Genomic DNA, 21,505 nt, shown 5'->3' on the forward strand with positions numbered 1-21,505 from the left:
ACTGTGCAGAAAAATGAGCCTCATTTAAGTCCAACCCACAGCCCATTTGTAAGAAGTTCTAATTAGATAGATCTAATTAGATTGGATTATAAACACCGGGATTAATTAGGAATGCAAATGTGTTGAACAAATAGTTGGAAGAGGTAATGTTCAATAATGTAATACTCATTATTAATTCACGAAATGCTTTTTTCTTCTTCTTTAAACTGTTTACATTGGCTATTTTCACAGCACAGATGTAATTCAATAAGGTGTTTGAATCCGGAATTTAAATACAATTCTAAAGGAAATCATTTTTTCGGTCGGCAATCAACACATGACTAAATGAAAGATCCGACGCTGCTAATATTTGTGCGCCACTCGCGGGCCTTTGTTCGAGAACATAGATTAGATGAGCGTAACTATGCTAGACACCCGGAACAAAGGCAAACTCGTTCTTGTTGCATTAACGAAAAATGTTGTATGCTGTAGCCAACAGCAAATACCTGCTATGGAGTCGCGTTAGAAACACACAAAGAGGCTCCTGCCTCTGCTCAGGTGGAACCCTCGCATGTCACATATAATGTCACTGTGGCACCAACTGTAATAGCCCGGGGAATCTTTGGCATTTCCATTCCACCACAAATCCCCCACTTACACTGGAGATGGCATTATTGGAGCATGTATAATATAGTGTTGATAAACTGCACGTGGGAAAATATGAAGCATGTGTGCTATTCCTTGGGGATGCTTCCAAACGTGCACATTTACCAAATAACACCCACTTTTTCTTCTTTTTGTGTATCGAGGTGGCATCGCGCAGCTGCGATTATCATCATACTGGGGACATTTTATGGACATTCATGGTTATTTATATTTCTTCAGCTCTTGCACCTCGCCAGCAATATCAAAGCTGTCTCGGATGCATCATCTGACAGTCCGAGTAGGCGTTTGACTTTCCGATGTGTCACAGTCACGGTCGGCGACTAATATTGTTATCAATATTTAGTAAACCCTCGTCGCTGAAGTGACCCCCTTTTTGGCTGCAAGCTTCAAATCTCTCGCACTTGCGGCCTGCGACGTGACTGCGACGCGTACTTCACAGAAGACATCGGCCGCTAGTTGACTGCAAGAGGAGCATTCCTGCTGTAGCATGCGCACACCTACTCATGGGAGGAAATGACACTTGCGGAGAGCATGTGACCCACCCAGGAGTCCCTTTTAAGACAAAAGATGAGGAGTATTGAGAGGGTGTACAGTGTAAGGACAGAGCGAGGGGACACTTTTACATGGCTTTTGTCACCTTGGTAAGAAGATCCTCTTGGCAACACCACACCGTACATTCGGTTCCCTATAGGATGGAGGAGAGAGATGTGTGTGTCCCTCTTCTGCAATTGCTGACATGTCGGAATGTCAGCAGAGAGGAAAGAGTGTGGAGTGCGTTAAAAGCATTTTTCAAAGACACGTCAGGTTTTTTACCTTCGCTGCAGAGAGGAGAGTACTGGTTATCCGGTGTCTGGAGCACCGGCACACAAAATAAAAAATGTCTCCTGTCTTCATCCTTATGAAGTACCATACAGAAATAGACCTCATCCATCCTCCCCGCGCGTGTTATCTAAGATGGCTCTTGAATAATTGATGCGGACAGAAATTCCACCCCACTTGGGAGGGTGGTGGATGTACAGGGCACCCCACCTTCTCCTTGCCCCGTCTCTCAAGGGCTCTGGCAGTGTAGTGGGTCAGTGCCCACTCAGATGTGAGGGGCTGGACCTTTTAGTGGCTTGGTCAATCACCCTGTGTTCATGTGCCACCGAGGCCTCACTCTCAGGAGCACTTCCTTTCTGTCACCGTGAGTTCGGCCTCATATATAATTAAAAACAGGGTGCTGCTTAGCAAGAAACTCTCAACCTGCCCCGCCAGCTCCTATGCCGCTCGTCAATTTTGTTTATGTAGCCCAATATCATAGATCACAAATTTTCCCCGAGGGGCTTCGAGACCGCCATGCTTTGGCAAATGCTGGCCGTGGGGGAAAAAAAGTATGGATTATGCTGCCCTTCACATGATTGTACCATTCTTTAGTCTCAGCTGTACCTACTGTGCCCTTGTATTAAAACCAGTAACTATTCTGGAGTAAAAATCAATGAGCATGAGATGGCTAGCAGTTTATCACACCCTCTGGTAGCCTCACATATGAATGTCTTTATCATACTGTAGTAAGACAGCACCTTCGCACAGCGAAGGGAAGGTTGTGAATTCCATTTCCAAAGACAGGAGTCCCTCTATCACTCCCCGCCCCGCCGTTATGCATGCGCAGCTAATTCATAATAATACCTATCAAGTATTGGCTCTGATGAGCGAGCAGTGTGCCATTAAAATGGACTCACAGTGGTTTTAGTCAAGTGCTTCAAGGTAATGTTCTTTAATGTGTCATTTTTAATATTCAACAGTGGCGAATGATCACAACAGGAGGGAGGAATTTTCTGTTAGTCGTCAATTTCTCACTGTCTTCCTGACATGACCAACCAATTACTGCGCTGAGGAGCAGAATAAGCTCTGACTCTCCAAGTCGCTGAGGGAAATACTAATGCAGGTAGGGGTTCATACATCAGCCTTTAATATATATATATACACACAGATGTACTCTGCTCATTGCATTGATGTAAGCAGAATCATAAAAGAAAGATAGCATCACGTAACCTATACATTATTACAGATGCAGCATTTTTCTCACAGCTGCAACACACACTGCATTTATCTTTCCCATTATGGGAGCTGGATGAAAGCATTACTTTCTTTTGAACTTTTTCTTAACTTATAAAGAGTGACCTCAGTATTAGGGAGTTACGTATTTTAGGACTCAACGCCTATGAAGGTTATCTTTAAGATGACACCAATACCCGCAGGCCAACGTAGAAAACCCTCTTTCCGTTCATAGGTCAAACAAATTGCTGAAAAAGACCCAATTTGATGTTTTTAGAGACACTGACTTTTTTCAGATTATTCTGTCCATTTTTCTAGAAGCATTGCACATTCTCACATAATTTAATAATTGTGTGGATATTTTGCAGCAGTGATAACGGTTGATGACGTTTGATCAGCTAACCAAACCTGATTGTATTTACACCCCACCTCTGAGCTTGTGAGAGCCAGCAGTACCAGTTCTTGGATGAACTTCAAAGTTTACTGCCCTGAAGCTCGAGGCCATGAAGCCAAGCGTGTGTCTGAGTGGCGTCCACTTGGATCTTACGTTGTATAAATCACCCCCGGACACGTTCAGTTAGAGCAATAGCATGAACTAGCTATCACTATGTTAAAGGAGATTTCTGCCGAGTGAAACTGAAGTCTCAGGGTGTTGAAAATCTCTCCTTTTTTTTTTAAAAGTTAAATCTTAAACAGTGTTTGAACATCAAGTGCCAAATAAGGAAGAAGGACCACCCTTCAGAGGCGTTTCAGTCCCTCTTGGAGCGCTGCCGTATAGGCTCTGGACTGTAAGTAATTGGATGTTTACCCTTCATTGAAGAAGGAAAGCTTTGAGGGATGAAGGAGGTGGAAAATCCACTACTCATTCTGCACTCCAGGACATCCCATAAAAGATACACGGTGTTCAGATCTGTTGATGAGGAGCTGATGGAAGCCATTTGCCATCGACCTGATGGTCATGGCATTACTTTTGAATGTGCCTCTCGGTGCGTTTGGGGACAATAATATCATCTCGTTATATAGAAACATGTCAGTGGAACAGTCCTGGCACCACAGGGTGGTACCTGGTCCTTACAATGACCTCACATTCCTTAGCTTTTACATAACCATGCAGACGAAATGACCCCGGTGCTGGCATCATTTTTTGCTTTCTCCAAAGACTTCTCACCGTTATTATACATCCCCGATCTTTTATGAACCATGAATACAAGCGTTTCAAAATGGAGGGTCTGCGGCAAATGCCCTCTTTATAAAATACATGACAGCCTTTGTTTTGACTGGTTCACAGAGGCATTAAAGTGACTCCCGAATCTCTTGATTTATTAACCAACCCCCCATAAAATGTATTACAACTGAAATTGAATTAAACAAATAAAAAGCTGGTTTTGGAGCCATTGGTGGATTCTTTGGTAAAAAAAGTTGTGCCATATGTAGTATGAATACCGTGTAAATATTTTGGCCAATTGTTGTAGACACAATGAGTACGTTCGTCCAGGAAACATGATGTCGTCCATAGCTAACAGGGTCAACCCCATCCCTTCTCTTACTGTATGTTAGAAGGTTCTCTCACGTCCTCAGTAAAGGAATTGATCCTAGTTAGGACCTTTTGGCACCATTCACGACTCCAATTTCCATCAAGAGATTCAGTAGTTCAAGTGCAAACGCTCATATCTTCAAAGTCCTTCAGCATGCATGCAAGCACAAGCCATCCTTCTCATAAGGAACAGCTAAAGGATATATGTTTTTCATAACTTGGTTATCAGCCGTTCTGTCCTTCTTAAATCAACCACTTGTGAGAAGCCTTTTCTTTCGGAGAGTAATCCCACACCGGGGCCTGATATTGTGCATTCAGAGCCGTGACATTTCCTAACTATGCAGTCTATGTGTTTTGACTGTTCATCTGGGAGTGGGCGCTGGAGTAAATGAATCACGCCGTTTGCTTTCTTCAGTCTGCCAGTCAACTGATGGAATCCATTCACGAGTGAAGCTAATAGTAGCCGTACACCTCCCCCTCTACGCGCTCACTCACACACACACACACACACCACTCGTCCCTGAAGGACAGCCATCGACAGTCCATCCCGCCCACACCTGCCTGTTATCCTGACAAGGTTAATATGTATAGGAGGTGTATTGGAAAGGTGGAGTGCCTCTCTGCTCTGTATCGTGGGGGTTGTACATTAAAACAATCGCAGTTGTGTTGCTCTCTTCTTCAATGGGTTGCACGACATACTACACTCTTCAAGTAGGCTAGTATCTCTGTGTGCATACAGTATGTGCACCTCATCATTTCAATATCAAGCTTGGTTATTGTCAGTTTTCTTTTGAGAGAGAGAGATAATAACAACCTCAGAAAGTCCCGATTTCATAACCTGAACAAGACGGCAGCAGAACGAAATGAAATACTCTGCAGTGACACTGAACTATTTGAGTTTCGACAATGGAGGTGGCATGAAATGTATCACTGATTTATCGTATCGCATTATTGTCTCACTCTGAATGTTCAAGTTTGCCCAAGGACAGGGGCTGCAAAATATGCGTTTCCCCATTCAACGGTGTTTACACAACAACACTGTGAAACGCACAAACAAAAGAGTGAAATTGATACGTCTAGAAGCCTTTACGATTCTAGTTCTAGTTCGACGACTGAAACCCCAAAGCACCACGTGGTGAGTGTGAGCGTCCGGTTGTCATCCTACTGTACAGCCGGTCAACATCTGTCTACGTACAGCACGCCTCGTCTTGGGGTCATTTCCTGTTGTTGGTTTGGATGACTAGAAACTAGACGATGTGGCGTGTGGAGTCTGAATGGCGGCTCCAATCGCTCAAACTAACAGAGAAGAGTTCCCAGTTGCGGTGATCGCACCAACAGTATTTCAAGTAACTCACTGAAAAGATTAATAATTTGAACTTCCTTTCAAAGGATATACCCTCTACTGTTTGGCTCTGTTTCCCTCCCTGACTCCGCAAATCTCAAAGATAAGCTATCAACTGCAGTATGTCAGTGCAGCGGAGGAGGAGGAAAGATCTCGATATATGTCGAGAGCTCGCAGGTTGAGGTAACCACACCTTGTCAACCCCTGTGAGGCAGGAATTCACTCTGAACAGTCGGCCGCCTTGCACTATGCGCGCATGAGTGAGTGAGTGAGTGTGTGTGTGTGTGTGTGTGTGTGTGTGTGTGTGTGTGTGTCTGTGTGTGTGTGAGGCTCTCAGATGCACAAAATGATGCAACTTCTAAGCCGGTGAAGGGAAGGCAGGTTAAAGGGGGGTTTCCCCTTTTCCTCTCTCCAAGGCACAGTGGTGCTCAAACACCTCCATTCCCCGAAAGCTTTCACAACACAATGCCGCGTTGACTTCATAACATCCGGAGTCCTAGAGAAGTCACACAAGACACACTTCACTTGCAGTTGGAATGATGGCTTGCAAATGTAATGTTTCCCCGCTGTTTGTGTGGCAAAAGGTTCGGTCTGTGAAACTTTCCACAAGGTACAATTTGAATGCCTGCCTTCGCGACTGCTGAGTCTTTGCAGTGCAGTCGATTGTCTTGCCGTCCTCTTTGTTCTCCTCTCTTTGACTCGGTTCACTCTTGAAAGCTCCTGCCTCCCTCCCTTTACCACTCACACACTCCTGTGTGTTTGATGCAGGTGAACACCCACACGCTCACGCCGCCACAGATTCTGGCTCCTGGCTGTTTTTTTTTTTTCATCCATGACAAGGAGCCCTCTCCCTGAATATCAAAGATCCGCATCTGAGAGCATGTAGACATGACTCCCAGCCGGGTCCGTCTCCATCCCAGCAGGCTCCCTGAGCGTCCAACTAGCTAGGACGAGGCTGGGGCCGCTGGGCCGACACTGGCTCTGCACTAGACTATGTGTGCCACCCAGCTATGTGAACATGCGGGAAGATCTCAGCGGCGTACCGAGGGTTTCCAACGGACCCCTATGTCCCGACCGGTTCCCACATCCGTGCCGGGGGTCATTCCGAGGCGATGAGAGCGCCCGTGCTCTCTTCGGCACAATGTCAAACCATTCCAGGCGAGCCAGGAGAGCAGAGTAGCTGTGACAGGTGCAAAGTGGCTGAGGGAACTGTGTACTTTAGTTGCTCTGCTTCAAATGAAAGGGCTGCTAACGGCAACAAATCACAGCTCTGCAACGCAGCAACTTTCCCTCTGTGATAGAAACCTTTTGCATTAGCGTTCCCTCTTCACATTTCTCGCTCCGTGTCGAGAGACGCGGCGCTTGTTATTACAAACCATTTAGCGAAGGGGAACTTTGTGCCGACGTGAAGTTTTCATTTCAGTTTTGCGCGCATGATGGGAACGTGTGCGAATGGTCGTGTGTCAGTGTCGCGGGCCCATTCGTATGGATGCCGGGGCTGCACCTCGGTCGGAGTGCGCGCAGCACTGTCTGTCTTGTGCAGCGGCGCCAGGATGACATGTGAATCGCCGCAGCCGAGAAAGCCCTGCTTAAGTGGAGGCAGTAGGGAGAAGCCGCCGAGAGCCAGGAGGCGAACAGACAAACAGATGGACAGGCTGATGCCAAGCAGGCAGTGGAGCAAATAGATTGTGCAGCATGGTGAACAGACTCAGCCTACCAAGGAACAACCGACAGACACAAGACCATGCCACCCTTGTCAGCCGACCACGCTTCTCTATAATTCATCGAGATGGGATAGATGCGTGGTAAATAGGACTCTCATCTTCCTCCTTCTCCTCATCTGCCCCTGTCACATCCCTCATTTGATGTGTGGTACGTAGGAGGAGGAGATGTCAGTCTTCCAAGATGGGAAATGAACAAACCGGCATGTGTGAGAACCGGAGAGAGAGATGGGTGCCGCAGGTGGAATTGGACTGCGGGGCACAGGGGACTGCAGCCAGCCAGACATCCGCACAGATAGACAGTGCACAAACAGAACCGTAGACACACACAGAAAGAAAAATGGAAACATATTGAGCTTCTTTTTTTTTTTTGGACCAGCTTCAGATTTTAAACACACTGCCCTGGCAAGAGTAAATAAAACATAGAGATTTTGTCAAGAGAGATTATTGCTTTTGAGATAATTCTGTGTTTGGATTAAACAAAGACTAGCCGCTCACAAAGAAACCGGACACACTGCCACACAGTGGGACTGCGGTAGCGGCATTGCAGAACAGGGCTTCTCCTACCTTGATGCCTCAGAAACACTTGGAAAGTATTAAGCTTGTATTTCCCTGAGGCATCGGGCACATGCTCACTGGAGCAATAACCTTTGCTTTAATGCAGGAGGAGCATGATTGTAAGTTTTCCTCCGAGACGTTCCCTCCAAAATGCGTGGTGCTCAGATTGACTCAGTCTTGTTTTCCCTCTATGGAAAACATCTAGCGCTGTGCAAGTCAAATAGAAAAAAAGCGCCTTAAAGAGCCGAGACAGCCCTGTCAGATCTGTCTGTTGTGTACCTACACCGTCTAATGCTTTGTCTCTGTGTGTGTGTGTGTGTGTGTGTGTGTGTGTGTGTGTGTGTGTGTGTGTGTGTGTGTGCGCGCGTGTGTGTGTGTGTGTGTGTGTGTGTGTGTGTTCGTCTGTCTACATAGGTAGAATGTAAGAAGGCCCAGCCCAAGGAGGTGATGTTCCCACCAGGTACACGAGGGCGAGCCAGGGGTCTGCCCTACACCATGGATGCCTTCATGCTGGGGATGGGCATGCTGAGTGAGTCATACACACATCCACTAACACACACACACACACACACACACACACACACGCACATATAAAACAAGTGATCCATATACGTCCTTTATATAACATATTCATTAGAAATCTGATGTTTTAAACCTCTAAAACATATTTATTTGGCAAATAAACATATAAAATGTAAGTAGTTTTTTTTTTGTGGGGCGGTAATGCGAGACATGCATGACAGTCGATCAACAACTTCTACTATATCCATTTATTTTAATTACATTTTTTTTTTTTTAAATCAACTCATGCAAACTCTCGCGTAGATAGCCCCATTAGGTGGGCACTGCCCCTAATTAGGCCGCTCAAAGGTGTGCCACCGGTGGCCACTGCGGTCTATTTCTGGTGGAGTCTGGTACAGGCGGCCCCCGGGCATATAGGAGCAGACCAGCACATTAGCAGGCTAAATGAAGAGGAAAATTGGTGTAATGTCATATTAAGGATTCATCACTGTGCCCCCCTTAATGGGTAATGAAGGGGACACACATGTCAGAGAGAGATCTCATCTACAGGGACCTCAGCTGCTGGCCCACCCCTCATCATTACCATCCAGCCCGTGCCTGTGGCCCTTTTTATTTAACACTCTTGCACTCTTCCCCTCCTCCCATCCCCCATCCCCGCACACTGTCTACTACCTATCTACCTATCATGTCTGTCTTTCTGTCTGTCTTTCGATCTCTCTCTCGTCTGTCGGTTCTCATTTCCTATGCATATAATTTGTATGTGCGACCCGACCAAATGGATTTGCCCTCGCATGAAAGATTTATTTCCCCCCCCCCCTTCAAAAGCAAAAGAGACATGCCGCTGATTGTAAGAGACTCGTTTTGCCGCGCATGTGCCCCCCCCCTCGTCGCAGGTGCAAGCGTAACCACATTCATGCATTTTTATCTGTACCAGGAAACGTAAAGCTCGAAGCGGCTCTGAAGGTCGATAGCAAGTCACAGTTTGGCGCTGCATGTTTTGCATTTACTTTTACGGAAATGTACGTGAACCAGTGACCAAATATTGAGCTTTGTGCTATTTATTTTTATTTTTTTTTGTTAAACAAGGAAAATTAAGGGGCAGCAAACAAATTGTCGATAGTATCTATCTGTTCATCTATTTGTCTGCGTTTATTTATCCATAGAGTCACACAAAGTGTCGAGCTAATTCCAGGTTTGACTTTGCCATGAGGCGGATTTATTTTTGTGGCATGAGTGTTAATACAACCGGACATTCACTTGTGTCCGCTCTGTCCACGTCGCTCACTTTCCATCTCATCTGTTCCAAGTATTTTACAAGCACAGTGAACTTTTCGGAAGTTATTACAGACTAATGCGCCTGTGAAGAGGACAGCCCCCCCCCCTCCATTGGGAGACGGCAGGCAGAAAGGCAGTGATGTGTTCATGTGAGAATATTAACAGCCAACTTGTTTGGAGACACTCTTATCTAAATGAAATTGGAACAAGGACAGCGAAACATTCCTTTATATAATTTGCATTTAGAAAAAGGGGACCCTAGGCTCATTATTTAAGAAAGTGTAAGCTCCTTTTGTGCCAAATCTCATTAAAGCCATCCCCAGCTCCTTTGTTTACTGCCTCTAATCGAGGCATTTATCTTTATTGTGTTGCGCCCGATGTATGTTTGCTGAAATTAATACACATTTGAGCCTGGGCGAGGTATGGGTGTACCAGATGGATAATTGATTTTAAAGTGAATCAGAACTGTTGAGCCATAAAATAGGTACATTAGCATGCATATTAATAAGGCAAATAAGAGCACTAAGAGGCCGCCGCCAGGGCAGACACAATGGCAGTCTTCATTGACAGGAAGCATGCTGGGTTCTCCTCTTCCTTTCTTCTTTGTTCCCCCTCTCTTGTTTGCATGGACATACTCAGGATTTCACGAGACAGAAGCTTAACTTGTATCTTAATCCACTTTCCCGACCCTTTCATATTCCCGTCTATAGCCGTCTCCTTATGCACTGGCTGCAGATTCTTCGGTTATTAACGTGAAACCCGTTGTAATGCAGTGCATCAGACGGAGGGGAAGTGGTTTTGCCATTTCAGAAAATGTTGAAATAAGGGAGTATGAGGAGCTGCGGTATCTAAGCCAACAATTTCAGTTTGGCATTTATTCTGTTTTGACCGTAAGACAGTATCAAACACATAATATCCAATATTTTGCAGTCGGTGATGGCTTTTCATTGTATCATATCACAGTTCTTTTCCGACCAAACAAACAATACGGGGTTGTGTGAAAGCTATCCATCTGTAACTTCCTGGTGATGACTTCTCATCAGCAGCTGATGGAAGATTTCTTCTGGGTGTTTTTTTTCTCCATTTATTTATTTATTTTTCTGCCGTTGCCTCCGTCCTACTTCATCCGTACCAGGTTACGGCTCCGCTCAGCGCCTCTCTGGGTTGCATTTCTTTTGGTCTGGGAGAGGCATTTTCCCATTGGGTCAGGAATAAATTGAACTTTTTCATGGACAGCAAACACTGATTAGATATTTATAACCAAGGTCAACCTTTCTGATTCCAGCTGGCACTGGCTCTGAGGCATTCAGAACAGAGCATCTACACACATGCTCACGCACAGACACACAGACACACAGACACACAGACACACGGACACACGGACACATGTGCACGTAGACTGCACACACTCAAATAATGCGTGCACGCAAAATGTGTTTTGACGCCTTCATATTTGCCGTAAGCTCTCTCTTCGTCCGCAGTGTGTATCGGAGGGAAAGTTATAATTCAAATGTGACTACAGCCAATTATTAGCATGCTAATATAGACTGTATCCAACAAGAACCGAGGACACCAAAACCTGAAGGAGATTTCGGAGGTGGAATTTACACACACTGAAGAATGAGTTATCAAGGTTGGCTCCAGTGACTCATTCCTGGCCTAAAGGATTTCCTCTTATTAGGCAATTTAGTCCAGACTTATGGTCGAAGGTGATAATAGCTCGAGGAAAGGAGATAAAGACTGAGAAATATACTATAATTAGAGGGTTAATTATGTTTATTTTACCTTTTGATGGGGCTCAAATTCTCGGCTCACCCGCCCCACTCTTCTCAAATGTCTTTGCTTCGCTCGTATCCCGCTTCCAAGCTGCCTGCTCCCTCACACCCCGTTTCTCAATATGTCGCCCACAGCTGCTTCTGTCTGAAAACTGTCCAGCTAATTAACTGGCGGGGTCTGTGGTTGTAATAAGAATCATGACAGCAGATGAACAATACATCTGCTGCTCTTAAATTGTTCTAATGACACCGGGTCTTCTTCTGGCCTCGTTGTAACTCTGCATCCATCCAGGGAGGACGGCACAGCTCCTAAACACGCACGCGTCCTCACACTGACTTTGACTTTGGTTTACAGATGGCAGTTTGGAGTCACATTTTCCTTTTCTCAGGAAGATTCAAAATGCATTGGTTGCGTTTCCGGCGCTGGTTTAACACAGATATATGTGCTTATTCTGTATGGAGTCGCTCTCTAAAATATTTATATGACTTGGTTATTAACTTTATGTACAAGAAATACACCCCTAAAAAGACTACATGTCACCAATTTCTTTTGTTAACCTCCAAGAATGATTCTTAAATATGTTCTATATATATATATCGGGTGGTAAGAGCCATTGGACAGTTGTAGGACCAGAGAGAGACTTTTCTAGGCCTGCTGCCTCTAACAGGACCAAATACCAAATAGTACAGAGACAAACACAAATAAACTAACCACTTAGTGGGACATTTGGGAAATCCTGTAGACAACTAATTTAGGACAGTACAATTGTCACTGCATGGTGATGGACGGGGGGGGGGGCTCTTTTTAAGCCTTAATGCTCGGAAAAAAGGACGAGGGTGAGGCTGCTGCACTGAACGCACCGACCAGAACACACAAAGAATACGCACACGAAAACAACACGTTATATTTGAATTTGATAGCATGTATTCCTTATATAATTCATTGGTACATTAGATATGCTAATGTTTATGTATCAGGTTTTAACCGCTAAAACACTGGTTGCCCTGGTAACTCCTGAGATTCTGACTATATATAACAAGTTCCTTTCGAATTCAGATTTAATTAACCGGTAAACCTTGTGTCAACCAGCAAAACAATGCAACAACACACAGAGGAATTTCCCGCTGGAGGTGTAAATGAGAAGCAGCGATCACTTCCTTTGCCCACGGCATCTTTTTTTTAGCAAACTGCATCCGGCCACATTAACACATGGGCCTTTTTTTTTTTTCTTCTCGCTAAAGACGGGAACATAAACGGACTCCGACGTCATTTCAGGGCTCCGGCTGTAAAGTGTTATTGCACCGAGCTATAAAAAATGCCTGACATCTTGTGGCTGAATAGAAAGTGAGTATTAATTTGACGGTAAAGAAGGAGGTGAACCCTTTTAAGAACCAGCACTAAATTTGGCACCAGTTTTTGATGCCCGACCTTAATGAAGCGATGAATGATGGGGATCATCATAAAAAATTTTTTTTTTAAACCTTTCTATTACCGGCCTTGAGGCTCCTGTTGCAGCACTCTCAGTGTGTTAAAATATAATATAATTAAACAGGATATTGATCCATGAAGGTAAACTTGTTTTTAAGGGGATTGTTTAAAATATGCGCTGTAGGAAAAACAACAAGAGCAGCACAATTAAGATTATAGGTTCATGTAATTGTGACAGGTGACCATTGATTGAGAGCGGGGCTTGTTGTCAAACTGCACATCCAGCCAATACAATTGAGTTAACAATCCAGCATCAACATTATGAGCCGTGAATACTCGCTGCCTCTTCAGGAGGCTTAAAATTAATCACTTATCGCTTATTGCCGTTTTGCTTTCCTTTCAAACAAAGCGTGCACATAATGCACACAAGACTTTGTATATGATAAGTACTGCTCCGAAATGTAACACTTTATCCTAACTATTCCAGGCTCATATTTAATGTGTGGATTATTGCAGTGTAGTATTTTGGGATTTTGAGTACAATTAGAATTAGCTTGACAACATGAGAACCCTTTAGTCTTCTGGGACTCCCAGGAGCTCTAAAGCCAGCCTGTTTGTTTCCCCCTCAACGTGGAGAAGTAGCTATATCCCAGTGTGTGTTAGGGATTGGTATCGTTTGGGTTTTTTTGGGGGTGCCTAAACCGATATTTTTATTTCTTTTTAATCACAAAATGACGATTGACGACATTAGAGAAGGGCTTTTTTTTTTTATTGCCAAGGCACATTTTTTTCTTCAACCTGAACAATATATTAACTGTTTAAAAGTATACTATAAATATGAATAATACAAAATCCGTGGCTTCAAACTATAAACAATAACAACAGTTTACAGTATGCTTAAATAAATATAAAGAAATACAAAACACACACACACACACTCTGTATACAGCTTCAAACTTCAGCAATTATTGTGCATAAATATGAGCATATTTGGCTTCTCTGGCAAAATACGACACCTCTCCTGATTAATTGCATGTCCTGCACAGGAGAAAACCCTCTCAGATGGTGTCGATGAGGCCTGTACACACAGGTATGTGTCTCAAAGTGCAGGCTTCATCCACCACCAGGCTGCAGGGTCTGGTCCTGATGGGATTGAAGGCAGACTTTTGTGGATTTCAATCTCTTTCGGGACCTGTTCAGCGATGGAGAGGACACTGCCTTTAGTGGTCGCTGCCTCTCGAACAGCTTCTCTAGGGCTGACTTCTTAGCACGCTTGGCACGAAAAATACGTTGAAGTAGTGTTTAGACAAACACGCTTCAAAAGAAATGCATTCATTTAAATAACTAAAATACATTGGAGGATATTTATTAATCTTTTTGACGAATTGTAGTAATGGAACAGATCTTATACAAATATTGTTTTCACGTCACTTTTTCTTTGGAGAGCCAACAATATAAACAGAAATAATGTTAAACAGTGTGTGTGTGTGTGTGTGTGTGTTGGTATCACATCTGTTTGCAATAGTTCTCTCATCTCTTTTTAATCTCCTCCCTCTCTTTCAAAGGCTACCCTAATATTGTGGCAACGTACGGCCGCGGATACACTGGATTCGCACCCAGCTACAGCTACCAGTTCCCCGGTGAGTTAAAGGCTTTTTTTTTTTAAGATATCAATGTTGCAGCTGATTTCTGTCTCGCACTCTTCAGCACACTCGCATACAGATGCACAAAAACGAACACACACACACACACACACACACACACACAGACACATACTTTTCACGCACAATCGCTCATCAAAATACGAGTCAGTCACCAAAGAATCTGGAGGGTTATACGTTTATTACGTGTGTGGATTTCTCAACGAGGTTTTGAAAGCTGACGTATAGTGAAGTGAATCGCCTCCTCCTTTTCATCCCAACACTTGAACACTAGCGTGACCAAATGTCTAAAATGGGGGAAGTTCGCCGTCTCCCGTCACCACCCAATGTATGCAAATTCATCTGTGGAGAAGCAGAGAAATAAGCGGCGCTTTGTTGTGGGCCGATTTTTATTTTTAAAACGCGGTTCTTATAATGGAAAATGAATTAAGTCATTTTCTGCTTTAAAAGTGTTGACTCAGAGCGCCGGGCTCCCTAATGGGAGTCCAAATGGGACGCGTGCAGTCTGGAGGTGAGCAGCTGTACCTGTCGGCTGCAACAGTGGCTCCAAGGCGCATCCCGGCAATTTCATGCCTTATTTAAGGACTTTACACATACTTTGTTTGCCGTGCCAGACATCATTCCCTCCACTGATTAGATGGAATGGGAAATATCTGACAGCAGCTCAGATCTCTGTAATATCTTTTGCGGTAGAATAGATTCAGGAATGGTAAGGCAGGAGGTCCAGCTGTGACCACCTGCAGATGTGAGATGTATACCTGGCCACATTATTATGGAATAGCACCCATTGATCAATGTGTTGGGGGACGTATGTAGCGTACAAATGTGGGAGTTAGGCAATTATTATCTGTACATTTTTTATTTTTTCATCATTTCGAAGTATAATGACCCTTCCTTTCGGTAACTGATTGATATGGATGTGAATCACGTGACCAACACTGTACACATATTTGTTTTTGTGTGTGGCATATGGTTAAGATGAAATTCTGAATGAGTATTATTTTGTTGTTCCATCCTTCTTTTTTGAAATCTTCCTCTAAAGTTTCTGATTTTGGATTTCACAGAGAGAGAAGAGATTGAAATGGAAAAGGAGCGATCGGTGTTAGTCATTCTAGTTAAACACGTTTTGTTTTTTAAATGTTTGCTGTTTAGGACAAATTAAGGAATATCACCTTCCCCGAGGCAGAATGTATGATTCTGTCCATGTTAAACTCAATTTAAAGAGTTTGATAAAGCTGTATGATTAAAAGAGCCTCCTCTGGGCTCGCTCAACTCTTGACAGGGTAATTGGAATTTTTAATGTATGAATCAAACTCCTTTTCCAAATTAAATAACCTTAGGCCAAATATTGACTGGTGTCCTTCCTTACTGAGATGTGGAAAGCATCCTCAGTGTAAGATCAAAGGCTTTTCCCTCAGTGAACAGAACCCCCGCTGAAACACTCCCATAAATAAATGGAGCTGAGGCCAGGCATGCTGGATCCAAGAGGCATACATTGTGGGCAGCATTTCAAGGCCTTTTTTACACCCAGGAAACCTCAGGGGTCCACTGTTAACAGAAAAAAAAAAGTGCTTTGGCAATTGTCCAATTGTCAAGATAAAACATTGAAAAAACATTGATCAGTGATGAAACACTGAATTAAGGAAGAAAACTCAATAAGATATACACAGAAAAAGAGAAACCAAAGCTGACATCCCTGCAGCTGAAGCCGAGTTCAAGTGTAAGAAACAGAACCTAAAATACTTTTTTATGGGGGAAAAGTTCGACTCCAAGCTGACACCAGCTCACTAGCTGTTAAACAGTATCTGACAACGTAGCACTCTGGGCCCTGTGACACTCCCAATTAATTCCAACATTGATCACAAAGTGCCTTTGACATCGATCGCGTGCAGTATGTTACTATGTGTCTGTATTTATGTGCCGTGAGTTGCTTACAAAATGATGCCATCATAGCACAGACATCATTACTATTTAATGCACTTAGAGACCTTCACATATTACTGATGTAAATCAGATCATCCTCTATCTGTCAAAAAGCCGTCCATGCAGGCGAGCGCATATCAGAGCGTTTCCTCAAAGGGCAAGCTCACACAGTGGTATTTATCTGTATTTATACTAGTAATTACTGTGAAATATTTACAGCCATTTCCCTGAAACCAGACTGAACACTGTCAACAAATGTTTCTCTGACACAGTTAGTGGAGTTAGACAGAGTAAACATGTTTAGTCATTTCATAGTGTGACGTGCATAAGGACACTAATTCTTGCCACAACAATGGAGGTGGCGCGGCGGCTGCGTGACACATCTGCTGACAACGGAGAGCAGTACTGCAATCGCAGTTGCTGTGCCAATAAACTAGGAGAAGAAGAATGCCGATGTTAACAATGCAGATTTCACAACGTAAAAAAAAATTTTTTTTTTAAATGCAAAAAAGGGGCTTTACAGAACCGAGGTAGAAAACGCGTCTAAACTGATTACAGGTACAGCTGCTCAATGCAGATTTTGTTGAAAATATGAGAACATAGGCGGGAAGTTCAACAATATAAGCCGCCTAAATCATTAGTCTACACATTTCTGGTCACTTATTGGGCAGAAATGGAACCAATCGCATAATGCATCCGTTCTGATACACACAACGACGACTGAAGTGTTGGGTAAAGATGTCGCCTCTGATTTCTGCTCAGTCTCGAGCTGTATTTTACATGCGCCGCTGTAATCACACGGCGTTTACCTTCTGGCAGTGTCGTTACAGCATTATGCTCCAACTAAAGCTGGAGATGAATTTCAAAGATGGGGCTGCATCCTGCGTTTTGTAGTGACAATCAAGAAGGCAGCAGTGTTTTCCATAACCTGAGAAGTCTAAATAGTAAGGTGGCGTAACAAATCAAGAGCAACATCACATCCCCCGTCCTCATCAGAGCTTCTACCATCGTGGGTATAATTACTTACTATGTTTAAGTTGCACATTTCCCTCGGCTACCATTGATGTGATGGAAGTCGGGTCCGTCTCTCCCCGGAGATTTGTAACGCAATGACGCACATTGACTCGCGGCAGCCATTGTCTGTTTGATCCTGTGGGGGGAGAAAAAATAAATGTCAGATTGTGCTGTTGCACATTCAGGAGTTTGACGGCAAGCGGTGGTATTGTGAGTGTCAAATGAAAACAGAGGGGGCTGTAATGTCACGTATGCAAATGTGACATGTGATATGCGAGGCTGTCACGTTTCAGTTTCCTGTGTGGATGTGGATACCCTTGCTTTTACGACAAAGACCCCTGGACTTGGTGCCGTCGTGCAAATTTGGGGAGAAAATAATGCTAATATTTCTGACACCTTCACTCCGAGTTGGGGCCGGATCTCCATATTCATTTCCAGTCCCCCTTATGAATTGAGCGTCGTTTTTTTTTTTTTTTGCTCGAACCAAAAAAACAAAAAAACAACTCTGCACGCACACCCAGCGACGTGCTTCCTAAAAACAAAAAGAGGCCAAAAAGAACTGTGGCGAAGCTCGTTTCCCAGAGTAGTGTTAATCAAGCTGATTGGCGTAATTTGCATAATTGAGGTTAACCCACTGGAAAAGGGGAACACAGTTAGCAACACGCTAAACCCGTCCTGCGCCAGGAGGATACTTAAAGGACCCTGCAAAGGATCATTGTGCATCTCAGTTATTAACCTTCCTTCTATGTCGTTCCCACCATGAATGAAATACTGCTTTTGAGAAATGTCCACATTCGCTCAAAGAAGACTTGAAAGCAACATCCACATGTGAACAACGTGGAACAGCGCCGGATGGCAGCCGGGGCAGGAATCAAAGCTCGACTTAAATTATCCGATTTCAGAGCGAACGTTTATCGGTCTCCAAAGCAGCAAACTGTAATTGAAAGCATCTTTGAATCAAAAATGAGGTACAAAAGGATTTCCCTTTGATTCCTATCAGGCATTAAACAGTGTGCCATTCCCGAGCTGCTGCAAGTTTGGAAGAAAAAAAAAAAAAAAACGATTGGACAGCACAGATTTTTTACGATAGCTTCAAACGAGGAACATAAAAAAGTTTCGTTGAAATCAAGATGCGCGGCTCATGTTTGTGGTAGCGAGAAACGCGTCTGTCCTCTTTTTGAGCCGACGGACATCCATCCGCTCTACTGCGTCCGGCCAATGTTTCAAGTTGTCGCCTTTTCATTTCACACTCTCCAGGAATTCACGGCGTGCCTGTTTTTATTAATACAAATACATGATGATTACGCGAAGCGATCAAACCTACAGTAAGATAATCATATTTGTAATGCTTTTTTTCTTTGTCCTTCTTTGTCCTTTTCTTAGTTTTTTTTTTTTAGGTAATAATAATAAGATAAGATTATTTTTTCCTAACTAAACCAAAGCGCAGCTGCAATCGCTGCTCGAAACAGAAAACAAAGGCCCTGGCAAGGTATAGAGAACATTACTGTACATTATTCCCGTTTCTATGCAACCGTCTAATTAGCATTAGCGCGCTGATAAATGTGCCATTGTATTATTCCACTCGCTCCCCCCAAGGGAACATCCCAAGATGTGCTGCATTTAAAGCATGAGGTGTCTCGTTTGGAGGACCTCGCGTGATTAAGGCGTCGGAAGCCACATTTAAAGCTGCATCTTATTCGATCCCGGCCCTGCGTTGCGTTGAGCTGTCGTCTTTGTCGAGACGCCACGAGACTGTATGAAGTGAAAGGTCCTTGTGTTCACCGTGCATATTAAAATGCAAATGGCTCGAAAAAGAGAAAATCGCAATAAGTGCAAGTTAAGCGTATGCACTGTAATTTATGTACAGTATAGTTTCTGCCAGTGGTGGTGGCACATATGGAGGCAAGCTTTGAGAGTGATGGTGCTGTGTGTATGATGTATGTATGCATGGTTGTCTGTAAGGGCAATGTAATTAAAATATGTAGTGTGTCTATGTGCATAATGCATGCGAGTAAGCTGGAGAAGTGAACATCAAGAGCAGAGGGAGACACCACCGATGCATTCATAGTGTGCTTTCTATTGTTCTATTGTTAACCGGTCTTGTGTCCGGTCTTTTTATTCCACACACATGAATGCACAGTGGAACGCGCACACACACACACACACACACACACGCACACACACAGGCTGTATGTATACAAAAGGCAGAGATGTGTATGAAGGGAAGAGGCAGAGGTGGAGGGACTTAACCAGGAGCTTCTCTCCGATCTCTCCCGTCTTCCTGTGCGACTCGCTGCCTCCCACAGCCGTGCCCTCAGAGCCTCCCCTGGCATAAATGACCATTATGGCTCCATTAGGGGCCGCTGGTAGGAGGTCATTATGCTACAGTGAAAAAAAACAGGGATGAAGATGTCAGTGGGGTCCCATCAGGGGAGAGACACAGACTGAGTGAGAGAAAGACATAACACTCCGTCATCCAGCCCCTCCAGATGTCATGACAGACAAACAGCAATCCAGGTCCAGTGAGTCCGCCTCTTAAGTAGTAAAAGAATAGAGAGAAAGGGTGATTAAGGAGGGGAGAGGAAAGCAATTGGCAATGAGTACTAAATGGTTACAAGTTCCCTTAACACTATCCTTTATATATATATATATATATATATATATATATATATATATATATATATATATATATATATATATATATATATATATATATATAGTTGGATCGATTGTTATTTCTCTGCGTTTTCTTGCTGCCACCATCCTAGTTTTGTCACATGCTTCATCCGTGTCTGCATCCTTCTGTGTCTCCTACTCCAACATGCCTTAGACACAGCGGCCCACTGCCTCATGTCTAGGTGACAGCAATACGCCATTTCAACAGCACATTTATGCACAGTGTAAAGGCGATGAAATAGGTTGCACAAAGATGACTAACACCGCGTCGGTTGGGGTTGAACCTGTAAAAGGGGACTGCTGCTTGAAGCAGGTTGTAAATAACAGCTCACCTTTTTGTGGCCCCTTTTTCCTATAGGAGAAGAATGTAAAGATATAGAGTGCAGCTGTCCTCTCGGGAGGTGGGCCATAGGGAAAGAGCTGCTGACCTGTACGATAGTGACTGTTCCTGGCGGCTGCATGCCCCTATAAACTGGGGCAGAGCCAACCGAGCATATGATAAATGCACCAGAGGTCACAGTCAGGGCATCGGCCTGAGCCACCAGTTAGCCTCCCAGGGTTTAGCAACCTTCTGCTGTCGGATTAAAAGGTGTTGGCGTGGACTATTTAGAGAATATTAGCTTTTTTCAAGCAAATGTAACTTCTGCAACGTTGGGGGTTCAGGACGGGAAGGTGGTGCAGTGATGTGTCTAGTTTCATGAGACAAAGCTCTGCTGTGGAGCCGAAGTGAACCCTGGGAATGAGCCAGCAAACCTTTTCCTATGTTAACATGGTGTTAAAGCACACTGCAGCTACCTTTTCATAGAAAAGGCCCTCAGGCATCGGAGGTCTTTTCTGTAAAACTTCTCACGCAACGTTGACATCAAAGATGAACTAAATAATGTATTTACATGACGCTTAAACGCAGATTTCAAGAGCTCTGCTCCATTCATCTCAGCACAGGCATCTCCAAATGCAGATGTGCAAACTGGCATTGTGCCGCTGCAGCCCGGTGGATCCAGAGAAGGCATTGCGTCGACGTTGACCCGAGTGTCCCGCTAATTATAAGTGTGGAATGTGCCGTTCTAAACTTTCTGTCCAATGGAGCTCTCTTCTCGCCGGCTCCAGTTCATTACTTCCTATGTGGATGATGATGTGGTCTGGGACACCATGTGCGGTCATTATCAGCAGATCTAAAGCTCTCTTAAGTATTCAGACGTCTTACACTTCCCATTCCAGCAGAATAGTACACCACTTCTTGGCTGCAGGGCTGGAGCAGCTGGGAAAAAGAATCACTGGCCTGAGGCTGATGAGGCGCTTACCTGCATCCTGGGTGCATGCAACATTGTCCTCCATAAGTACATTTGTGTTTTAACTGCACTTGTGAGACGCGGCGGCACACACAGAGCGGTGCTGT

General features: G+C 44.1%; 1 protein-coding gene across 9 annotated transcripts in view; it reads left to right on the forward strand.

Moving 5' to 3' along the window:
• The window catches only part of LOC117742576 (RNA-binding protein Musashi homolog 2), a 221,202-nt gene that overhangs the window by 161,027 nt on the left and 38,670 nt on the right, over positions 1 to 21,505 (forward strand). For all 9 annotated transcript variants that reach the window (XM_034550081.1, XM_034550080.1, XM_034550082.1 and 6 more), the window contains exons 9-10: positions 8,249 to 8,363; positions 14,401 to 14,475. In XM_034550081.1, the coding sequence (XP_034405972.1) occupies positions 8,249 to 8,363; positions 14,401 to 14,475 (190 nt within the window). The remainder of the gene's footprint in view (positions 1 to 8,248; positions 8,364 to 14,400; positions 14,476 to 21,505) is intronic.

The sequence above is a fragment of the Cyclopterus lumpus genome, chromosome 14 (assembly GCF_009769545.1).
Source record: "Cyclopterus lumpus isolate fCycLum1 chromosome 14, fCycLum1.pri, whole genome shotgun sequence".
Taxonomy (NCBI): domain Eukaryota; kingdom Metazoa; phylum Chordata; class Actinopteri; order Perciformes; family Cyclopteridae; genus Cyclopterus; species Cyclopterus lumpus.